Below are 11,736 nucleotides of genomic sequence, written 5' to 3'. Positions count from 1 at the left end.
TCAGGCCTGCATCATATATGAGTTGGCTAGTGCACCTTATGAATCATGCTTTGTGTGTGAGTATAAGAGGGGTAGGGATGCTGATATTGCTTGACTAAACTGTAATTGGCACATAATTTCTGACCAATAATAACAACAATAGTAATAATTATAATTATAAGAACAATAATAATAATAATAATAATAATAAATAAATCATAAATACATAATAGCAATAATATTATAATAATGTTATTATTATTATTAAAATTAAAATTATGTTGTGTTGTGTGCTGTATTTGTTAAGGAGTTGTTTAAAGGATGGTAAATGCATTGATACTATGAATGATTGTTGTGTTACGTTTCAGGCCACCGAAACCTTTCTGGTGAATGAAGACCCCTCCAGAGGTCCTGGGATGCCTGAATGCTTTGTAGTATCAGATTCCTACAGGGTATGCATTATTATTGTTATTATTATGATTATTTAATGTGTTATTTGAGTCATTAGTCATTATTCTGACTGATGGTCTGCTTTCATGCTCTTGGTAATTGCACCACAATCATAATGTCACTCACAGCTCCCTCTCCTCAGCTGCAAACCATTACAATCATTATTTCCACACACACTTTAAGAAAAAGGCCTTGCAACTCCGCCGAAGCGCCCTTCCCTCGTGGGAAAGAAAATTATAACGATAATGTGCAGCATGCAGAGTTGTATAAAATGAAAAAAGGACAAAAAAAAACTAGAAAACTATACACAGTTGAAAACAACATGCAGCTTTAAAAATTCCACCCAGCGAGCGCATTGGATTTACAGCGATCGGCCTGAAATGAAATGGTAATAAAAAGAGAATTGCGGGATGGGGGAGTGGGAGTCTGTGGATGACTGAAAATGTGATTGTTAATGAGGTGGGAGCCAGTTTTCTACTCTTTGTTTCCAGCTAAAGCCTTTTGCCAAGTTATAGAGAATCTGGGTTGCTACAGTGTATTGTGTGTCCCGGGGTACAGAAATGAGCCATAATGGGAGGTAATTGAGTATCGTGGTTGGTGGAGAAGTTGGAGAGGGGAGAAGCATTAATATGACCATATTAGATATCAGGGCCAGTGAGTTCAAGGCCATCCAGAGAAGGGTATCTGTACTCACCTCCTCATAGGGAGGTTAGGCCCCACACATCGCATGGCTACCATGACACATCACCACTCCAGCTACCTCAGAATCCTCTGTCTGTCCATTTTGTCTTCATATATGAGGGAGTAATTGGTTGGAAATCCTAATTTTAGAGCACAAACTTTGAACCCTGTGAATTCTGTGCGTAACTTCTGAGTCGTATATTTTAGTTGTTCCATAGATTCTGTGTGTTCGTGGTATACAAAACAACCCTTGCAGATGCTGCTGCTACAGTACTTCATTATAACAGCAAATCCATGATTGACTTTACCACAATGAGTGTTGTAGCACAGCAAATATGTATATTCCAGCGTGTGAAAAGGAGAGACTCAAAAACCATAGCATATGGCTCAACCATGTGTTACTTAATGAGCAATTTACTCCCATAGACCACTAAATGTGGGGCTCATTTAAGGAGCGATGCTGGATGAGTGTTTGCGTGTGTTGCAGTCAACTCAACTCTATAAAGGAGGAAAACAGTTTTTGATCCACTTCGAACCCACTCTCTGTAACCTTTCACTTTTGTGGTCCTGTGTGCTTTTTATGACTTCAGAGACACAGAGACAGAGAGAGAAAGATAGAGAGAGAGAACTTCCATGAATACACTGAGTTAGACAGAGACTACAACTTGGGAACAGGATTCATTCCACCTGCTGTTACACAACTGCCCAATGATGTGTATGTTTGTCACTCTGAAAGTTAGTGTTTATCAGAATTATTTTGGTATATAATTTTCAAAATATCAAGGTAACGTTTGTCATTTCAGTCATTTCATATTCACGGATTGAATCAACCGGTATGGAATGCTGTGAGCATGACCTTGTGTGGTGAGAAGGGGAGGTTACAGTTCTGTGGTCTGCACAAACCCCTGACCACACACTTTCCCTCCCTCCCTCCCCTCCCTCCCTCCCTCCCTCCCTCCCTCCCTCCCTCCCTCCCTCCCTCCCTCCCTCCCTCCCTCCCTCCCTCCCTCCCTCCCTCCCTCCCTCCCTCCCTCCCTCCCTCCCTCACTCCCTCCCTCCCTCTCTGTCTGTCTGTCTGTCTGTCTGTCTGTCTGTCTGTCTGTCTGTCTGTCTGTCTGTCTGTCTGTCTGTCTGTCTGTCTGTCTGTCTGTCTGTCTGTCTGTCTGTCTGTCTGTCTGTCTGTCTCTCTCTATATCTCTCCCTCCCTCCCTGTCTATCTCTATATCCCTCCCTCCCTCTCTGTCTCTCTCTATATCTCTCCCTCCCTCCCTCAGTCTCTGGCTCCCCTGGTTGTGTGCAGTATAATTGGCCACACAGAGCCCAGATCTCTTTGTTTCTCCTGCAGAGGCTTGCGGTGTAAATGCACAAGCAGTAGGCCTCATAAATCTGAGGGACTCCAGTTGTCAGATCAAAATTTCAGCTCCACAATGACTTTACCCCCACCAAACACTATACCACACTTATACCACACTTTGTTTTGGTAGCATACAGTATGTTCTTATCACAAGCATTTCGCTACACTCGCATTAACATCTGCTAACCATGTGTATGTGACAAATAAGATTTGATTTGATTTGATTTGATATCAAGCAGTCCTCAGGTTGGGCTGTTTTTCATTTTCAAGTCAACTTCATTGTAGTAAATGTCCCAAGCCAGACCAACAGTGTGGCTCTGCTGTTTCAATTGTAGCCGCCTTTACAGGTTTCAGTCTGGATCTGATGTCTGATAGTGTTCTATACACTCTGCAATTAAATGTCTTACTTGTACGTCGGCCTGGGATGGAAGTGTGCACTGAAATTCAGTCAAGATGCTGAAAGGGCCTTTGTATCAGGGGGCAGAAACCAATAGAAGTAACACAAAACTTGCAGAACACTGACAAATATTTTTTACATTTGTTTCACAAACTAATTTATGCAGAGGCAGTGTAACTGTAGTGTAATAACAATGTCATACTATTGTAGGTAAACCCATTCATTTACATCGCTAGAGTAAATTTTACATGGGTCTAGATAAAATGAATCCCGACCAAGACCCCAGTTTCGTTCATTTCCAATCTCATTAAATATTTCGTCTACCTTCTCGTTTCTCTGATGGAAAACAAATGACATTTCCAATATTTTAAGTCAATCTCTTAATATCAAGTCATTATTTATCAACATTATATGTCTTTATTGTCGGCCATAGGCCCCATATGAAGCATCACCTTTGACCTTACAGCAATCATATTCTTATGATTGCATGGACTTTACTAACTGGTAGGCCTAATAAGCCTATAATAATATTCAATAGAAAACACATCAAAACAAAATCACATCGTAGCTATAGCAAATGTTTAGCTCATTGCAAAATACAATGCTCAGACTGGCGGACCTTCTGTAAAGCATTTTACCTTCTCGTTTAGGATATAGTCTACTCTACACGTCGTACGGATAAAACGCTGGATATTACGCATTCGGCGTTCCTATTCATTTAACCCTCGTAATAACATATTTGTTACCCTAAAGAAAAAGAGCGGTGTATTGTCATTATGCATGGTTACTGAGTATGAGCTGAAACGACCGGATTAAGCAGAAGTTTGCCACCGCATGATTTACGAAGTTGAGAGATTCATGTTAATGATATTATGTTGCAAACACCGTCGCCCCTGATCAATCCCCCCAAAAAATATCAGTGCGCACGACAGGAGAATCGGTGAAAGAGGGTGGGAGACAAAACTTTTTTTCCCCAAAAGTTTGTGTAAGCTTTCACTTTCAGCCTTCTAGGCGGGGTTACAGTACAGCATGGAGTGAGCGAAACAGGACGGCGAGCGATTGCAATGCAGCACTACAGCGAACTTCCATCCAACTTAAATAAGCTCTCCAATTTTCATTTCTAAAAATAACCATGTACTCCCCGTACTGCTTGACACAGGTAAATGCCATTATTTCATTGTTATTGCTTAGTATACAGTCGGTGTTGCGGGGTGGATTAGTGCTCCCACCATTTGCAACTATGTAATAGTTGAATTTGAGTTTATTTGTTACTCTCTGTTCCTTTCTGATAGCATTTACCTTGTATCTCTGACACTTTTTCTTCTTAGATGGCATTTCTTCGCAGGGCTTTCTTATGCGTTTCATTACACATGGTTTTGTAGAGAAAATGGCGCTCCTCCCGAATCTATTTAATATAAAAGGAGGGGAGAAGTGGAGGAGGAGAAAGGAGTGAGTGTAGAAAACTGGACTTGAAGTTTAGTGTTACATGTGATGATCTTACATTGACATTTTCCAAAATGTTGATCTCGCAAACGCTTGGCAGTGAGAGAGGCTACATGTGGAAGCGTGGCCGTCAAAAAAGCTTTATCCGCTAACGGTTGAATCTGTGACAGTCGAGGACTTTAGGTCGGTGTGTGCTGCCGCCAGTTCTACAGTAGCCTACACTTGTCAACCGTGCTCGATTCTGATTAATATAACGTACCTATTTAGTGAAAGTAAATGGTCGGGAATATAATGTATAGACTATTTTACGCACGAGTATCTCACTGCATATATGCGCCATAAGGATTATTTTCAAGATTCTGGTCATGCCTAGTTGATATTAACTTATTTTAGCGACTCTGGTCCACTGTACCTAGCACAAATGCTGTATTTAATCTGCTATTATAAACTCTTGACCATTTATGTTCATAGAAAAACAACCATCCCAGAATTTACAGCCAATAAATATTCCATAACTTTGAATAAGAAACCTACCTCTGATGTTTTACTCTGTGCTGCTTTTCCCTTAATGTATAACATACTTTCAACTATACAGTGCATGTCCAGACCCTACAACCTGGTATTTTTGGTATACATACACCATACATTGTAAAGTTCACTCATATTCAATAGGGAATTACTCTGGTACTTCCACATGCAATATTCCACATTTCTGAGGACAGTTGGGAAGATAGGAATAGCTTATGAGTTGAACAGCTTATTGTCACTAATTGGTAATTGATAAGGTCCTACCCAAATAAAACGTACTTTTGTAAAGCAATATAGAATCTCTTGCTATATAATATAACTAAATAAATTACTGTTCAATATGCTCATTAAATGTTAAATCTGTCTTGATATTTTGTATTTGTTAAAACTGGAGAGTTGATCAGGTAACAGTTTCAGAATCTACATGATCTTTTTTTAAATCAAGAATTCAAGACAAGTTTTTTTGGAAAATATATATAAAGCTTCTCTTTTTCCATGTTATGAAATGATAGTCTATTTGTCCTGGAGGAAAGAGAGTATTAACAAGTATTATAGTGCCTGTTGTAACTTTTGCAGAGATAGATTGAGATAGAATGGATTGTAACAAAAAAGTGCATTGCACAGTCATAAGATAACTGAAACAGTTAGTTATTTAGTTTATGGATGTGTTTAAAACATCATGTCTATTAGTAATCGTCCAATAACTTCTCTGTCAAATGAACAGTGATTTAAGGTCAGGCTCCATTCTAAAATGACCAAATGTCACACATCATTGCTTAACTTTTTTGGACCCAAGAACCCTAAATATATGAGGTTCAGTAACTATTCATTTATGACTTATGTGCAATATCATTACTCTTGGAACTGGAAGTTTCCTTAGCTTGGCAAAGTAACTTGGAGGGAAGCACCAGAGAAAGCTCTGCTTGAAGTTGTACTGTCAACAGTATATGTTCACAGATAAATGTGACATACAACAGGGGGTTTTGAGCCCACTGACTGAAATATTTAACATATTTTAGCAATATAAATCCACATAATATAAACCTATAAAAGTTCCTTGGCCTAAACTGAATCGTGAGGCACCCATCATTTAACTCTCTGCATTAATATATTCCTGGTTTTGCAAAAACATTTTAGTGGTCTGCTTTTCTTCTTTCTTTGCATTTCTGTGTATATTTTTGGTTAGTTTATGGATTCTTTAAAAAGCCATGCCTTTTTCTGGGTCCAAAATAGAATGGTTGTTGATATTATCTGCAATTCTATGACTCTCCTAACCAGTGGCATAACTGTTGGAAATCTATTCCTATAAAGCAAACTTGTTTATCCCTTGGTTTCACTGGACAGTAGACTGCCAAGGCCTGTGTGATGTGTAATTAATTCCTGATTTTACAGTGTTTTATTAAAACAATTTTACTTCCATGCCTCTGACTCCTGTTACAGAAGCAGAGAGGGTGTTTTTCTCAGTTGCGGGCACGGCCAGTAGTCTGTTTCCATTTAAAACTGTAGAATGATCACATGTTGTTCTCTGTTCTACTCCCTGATTGACAGAAGCAGGACAAAGCTGATTTGAATACTTTTTTAGAAGTGGATATATATTGGAAGAGAGTGTCTTAGGCCCACATATTTAAAAATGATGGAATGGGACTTTATCAGATGCACAGAGAGGAATCTCTATGTAGGCTCGAACTTTTCTCTCCAACAGTTTAGCATTGAGATTTTGGTAGTCCTATACACATATATCTTAATTTGCTAATGCATATTTATTTACAGGGTTTCTGGAATTGATAAATGTAATATTTTTACTAAAGCGGTTATACGGCAGTATGAAAAGAAAATGAAGCTTGCATAGAGCCAGAGATTTTTTTGTCCGTTAATTAAAATGAATTGGCAACATAACTGACTGCACATTCCGCACGTGCTGCTCATATGCAGAAGAAGGCCTATAGGCTAAATCCTTTGGACTGGATAAACTATATAAATATATTATTAAAAGTTATACACTGACTGTATAGCGTTTGGTATGTGCATGCATTTTAGGGAGATATTCAACAAGAGAACAGCTTTGTGCATTGCACTCGTCCAGCGTGCGTGGAGCTTGCGCCTCTCTGCCCAGCCCAAGCCTCCTGTATTCCCTTCACTTCTGATGTACCTCTTGTCTGCAGATGTAGACTCACATTTTTGTTTATTTAATTAAGGTTAATAATTAAAAAACGAGTGTGGACCTCGGATATGGCAACACAATATAAACAATCGAATAAATTATTAACAGTGGTAAAAGCCTTTCTGGAGAGTGGCGAGATGGATGGGGTGTAATAGAGGCAAATTATGGAAAGCATTCAGAGGTCCGGATATACTTTATTCGTGTGTTGTTTATAGTAAGCATACATGTTTTATGATGTTATAAACATTAGAATGTAAGCCCATACCAAAGTTATCTACAGTAGGTATGGAAATAGACTATACCAAATTCACCGTGTTGTGTGACTGGCTGATATAGGCTATTGACTGAGTTTTTAGACACCATTATCGGAATAGCGTTGCCTTTTCCAGTCTTGCAGCACTACACCCTTAGAAAAAAAAGGTGCTATCTAGAACCTAAAAGGGTTATTCGGCTGTCGAGAACCCTTTGAAGAACCCTTCTGGTTCCAGGTACCTTTGAGTTGCATTTAGAACGCTTTCCACAGAGGATTCTACATGGAACCCAAAATAGTTTTACCTGGAACCAAAAAAATATTATCCTATGGGGACATCCGAATAACCCTTTTGGGAACCCTTTTTTTGTAAGAGTGTAGGGCTTTTTCATTTATGTCATAGGTACGAATAATCAAGCAGATTAGATCAGTAAAGCAGAATTCAACACCTTTCTTCTCTACACAGTGGAGTATCTGTGATATTGAAAAATACAAATGACATTGTTAATGTTGTTGTTATAGTCATTATTAGGCATAGACTATTGTTAGGCTATAACACGGAAGCATGGCATGCTTGGCTTGTTCCCATAAAGCCACCAGGTCATAACCATTTTCTTTTCGCATTTGCCTAAGCCACTTTATGCTAATGATTTTGTTTATGCTCACAAGTTTATACAATAAATGAAATGTGATCACCCTATACTATTCTTACTCGTACGACATTTTAACATCCTCTTCTCTTTGCTCTCCTGCTCGCGGGACGGTGACCCCTGCGCGGGAATGCTTTTCACACCTCTTAACACCCTCGCGACACTAAAGTATTGCACTACTCACCTTCTAAACAATCCATTAGTGGTAAGTGTTGCCCTATTATTTATTTTAAGGCATATATATTTTAATGTGTGTTATATACATTTTATTAGGCATTGTTACCATATGTTGTTGTAGCCCATATTACTTATTTTTTTTAAATACTAAAAATTAAAAAACGTTCGTTTACCTTAACCATTCATCTTATTGAAAGGAAGCATAATTTGCTAAATGTATTTCCCACACGTTCGGACTTGGTTGAAAAGCAGTCAAGGTATAGGCACAAGGCCCAAAAATATATTGGCCAGTTTTTTTAGGCAACTCACTTCTAGTCAATCACTTTTGCTGTCGGCCTAAAGTCCCACTAAGTTGTTTAAAAAGCTTAACATACATAAACCAAAAGTTAACTGCGGAGAAAGAACAAGATGGCTATTTAATACAGTTTCGTTATGGGCCTAATTTCTGCAGTTTGTAGCCCCGCAGCACCGATTGGCTGAAAGTAGCCTACTAGCCGTCTATTCAAGCAGATAGGCCTAATGTTTAGCAAAAGTAAGACACATAATTTCATGATGTCATCTAAAATTTGCAAACTTGTTGCCTTGAAAATGTATCTTGCTTTTCCCATTTTCATGCAATTAACCCTTGAGTGGCAAACCCAAAATGTTTTATCATTAACCCATTATTTGCATGCATATTTGAGACAGAAAGACTAAATAGATATTTGTAGAATTTTTAAACAATTTAGTCCTAAGGAACATATTTCTTGTTGCAAGTCATCTTTGTATTGCAGATCATTAAATAATTCACCTTTGTCTTAATTACCTTCATGCCTACATTTGTGGCTTAATCAACTGCCCTAAATTATGTTAGGCCTAAGTGCCTCTGTTAGTCCTACTCTCCTCACCCGTCTCCTTCCAACCTCTCCTCACCCCTCCCCTCCTCTAACCTCTCCTCACCCCTCCTCTCCCCCCTCCTCCTGTCCTCTCCCCTCTTTCTCCCCAGGCCTGGAAAATGAGTTGGAACAGCTGTTCAGGGGATTAAAATCTGATGGAACCACAGTCTGAATAAACAGAAATGTTGGATTTTTTGAAGTAAAGATACACACTCATACAAACAGCCCCATGCACTCCCCAACCACACACACACACACACACACACACACACACACACACACACACACACACACACACACACACACACACACACACACACACACACACACACACACACACACACACACACACACACACAAACACACATAAACACACCAGAACCTTCCGTCCTACGTCCGAATGCGATTAGGCCGCTGTGTGGTTATCACTGGATTAGCCTGTGTTACAGGATCCACATGTTTTAGGCTGAATGGTAATGATGTTTTATACTGATTTTTAAGAGGCACTCGGACAGCACTGACTGTGGTTAATCTATGGAGCAAAAACAGAATTTCAGTGGGAAGAAAATTAGGCTTTCATGCCTTTTATAGAATTTCTATGGCGGACATATTGAATTATAATATTACTGTGCTTGAGTTCAGTTGTGCGGAGAGCAAGCCCCCTGCCCTGCAGTAAAGCCAATCAGAATGATCCAAAGAATGTATGTAGTCTGATAGTGCTTTTCTGATTGGTGTGGAATATAGCCATTGGAGTGAGCCAGTAGAAAAATAACCCCTGTGTTCCAGACAGCCCAAGTCAGTAATGAATTTAATGGACATGTGAACTTTATTATGTTCTCCTCCTCTATCCCTAGTTGAAGGTTGGAGTTACGGTGAAACCGGAGTCCCCCAATGGCCTTGTAGGTGTCTCGTGGCAGCGGGTGGCTCTTTTCCCATCATGTAATGGGGACACCGGCAGGCCACAATGCCAGACGCTCACAAGGACACTGTGTTCCCTTTACTTATTCATTCCTACCAGGCCACCACCACCACCGGCGGCCTCAAGTCTCCTTTGGTGGTTGGTTGGTGGTTGTGGGAGTTGGCAAATTCAAACAGCCATAAACAATGAGGTGGCAAAGCCCTGGTCTCTGTAATCACAGATATGGGCTGGCTGGTGGCTGGTGCTGTTATCTATTCCTCAGGGAGGAGGTACTGTGTCCTGGACCTAGAGATGCCCCGACTTGTTAACATTTAATGAACATATCAAGAATATTTAAAGGACATTTCAAGGTTTTGTTGATAAATGTTTTTGGAACATTTTCCATCAGACTTTGTAAGTCCATGATGGGGGCACTGTTGTATCTCCCAAAAATGTCTGTCTATTTTATGTAGAATTCAGTACACTGTGTGATGGGGAAGACAAAGACTGGATGAATTGGATGTATTTTGGCAAGAGGGAATATAGATTTGAATTAAGTACCATGTAGTTTTTATCTCAAGCTGCATGCAGAAAAGCCCAAACCAACTGAGTCTCATTCAGTATCTGCACAGCTGTCCTAGCATCCATGGAGAATGGATTCCTATTGCTATTGCCATGGGAGTCTCCAGCCAAGAAGAATAGGAGGATATCCAGTGTGTGTGCAGAGAGAGTGGTGTGTGTGTGTGTGCGCGCGCGTGCATGCGCCGCACTGCCGTCTCCACCCTCCTGCCTTTCCCTTCGCTCATGTCACCCCTGGCATGGATTATGCTTTGGCAGAACCCTGGCAATGCCTTTAGCCCCAGTGCGGTTCCGTGGTCGCTGATATGTTGTGCTGTTGCCATGGCTACAGAACACACACACACACAAGCACAAATGACATAATTGAGCTAGAATATACATAGGCACACACAAATACTTCTGTACAATCTGGGAGAGAGAAGGGGCTAAAGTGAAAATGAGGCTTTCCCATACAAATCAACAGAGGGAAGGAGGGAAGGATCCCAGCCCACAGCTCTGTCGGAGCTGTGGGCAATAAGGCAGCTGCATGGGATGGACTGACACGTTGGTACAGTATGTGCTTTCCATGATTAGTCATGAATCTAAAGAGTGGAGCACCTATTATCACCTATTATCTAGTATTTAGACCACTGGCTGTCTGACAACGAGTTTGTCTGGGAGTGAGAGGATATGGTGAGGATGGTGGTATTTGTGTAAGAGAGGGTGTGGCAGCTTGGGTTTGCAGAGATAGACATGCCATGGTGTGGTAGCTAGAACGTGTTGTTGTTTTGACAGTTGAAAAGGTCTACAGTATGTTGTTCTTATTTCCTTTGCCATTTATTTCTCACCATGCAACATTCTCTCTGTTCTCTACCCATCCCCTGTGGAGTGTTAGTGTGGGGGAGATGATAAGTCCTAGTGTTTTTGCCTGATGGGCCCTATCTCAGAGGGCATCGGTGAGATATGCAGACCTCACCCACTAGCACTCTGTCACACCACTAGGTTTGTAGTGGGGTGTAATGGCAGTGTTTGAATTGAAAAGTGCCACACAATTCAGAATTGAGGGGATTGTATGGAGCTTAACAACACTGAGGGAGTCTGTTCTAGATGGAAATGTAGACTCCTGTGTCCCAAGTCTATCAGTAGTAGTGTTGTAATTGATTCATAAGTGATTTATAAAAACAGGTGGATGTGCTTTTAATATCAAATACCTCAAAATGTTTTGGGTTTGTTTGTCTCATACGGAGCATAAACTTCACATCAAGTGTGTGATTGGTAATATGAGAAAGAGCATGAAGATCCATTGTTTTGGCATGTCACAGGTCAGCAGCAGAG

The 11,736-nt window shown here is 40.2% G+C and overlaps 1 protein-coding gene across 3 annotated transcripts in view; it reads left to right on the top strand.

The window, feature by feature from the left end:
- The first annotated feature begins 3,876 nt into the window (after nt 1–3,876).
- Nucleotides 3,877–11,736, top strand: part of nfixb (nuclear factor I/Xb) — a 104,032-nt gene continuing 96,172 nt past the window's right edge. For all 3 annotated transcript variants that reach the window (XM_038984082.1, XM_038984081.1, XM_038984080.1), the window contains exons 1-2: nt 3,877–4,020; nt 8,063–8,098. In XM_038984082.1, coding sequence (XP_038840010.1) covers nt 3,994–4,020; nt 8,063–8,098 — 63 coding nt within the window. In that variant the 5' untranslated portion in view covers nt 3,877–3,993. The remainder of the gene's footprint in view (nt 4,021–8,062; nt 8,099–11,736) is intronic.

Source organism: Salvelinus namaycush, chromosome 3 (genome assembly GCF_016432855.1).
Source record: "Salvelinus namaycush isolate Seneca chromosome 3, SaNama_1.0, whole genome shotgun sequence".
Classification (NCBI taxonomy): domain Eukaryota; kingdom Metazoa; phylum Chordata; class Actinopteri; order Salmoniformes; family Salmonidae; genus Salvelinus; species Salvelinus namaycush.
The sequence above is the reverse complement of the archived record's forward strand: the minus strand, read 5'-3'. Positions and strand labels throughout refer to the sequence as shown.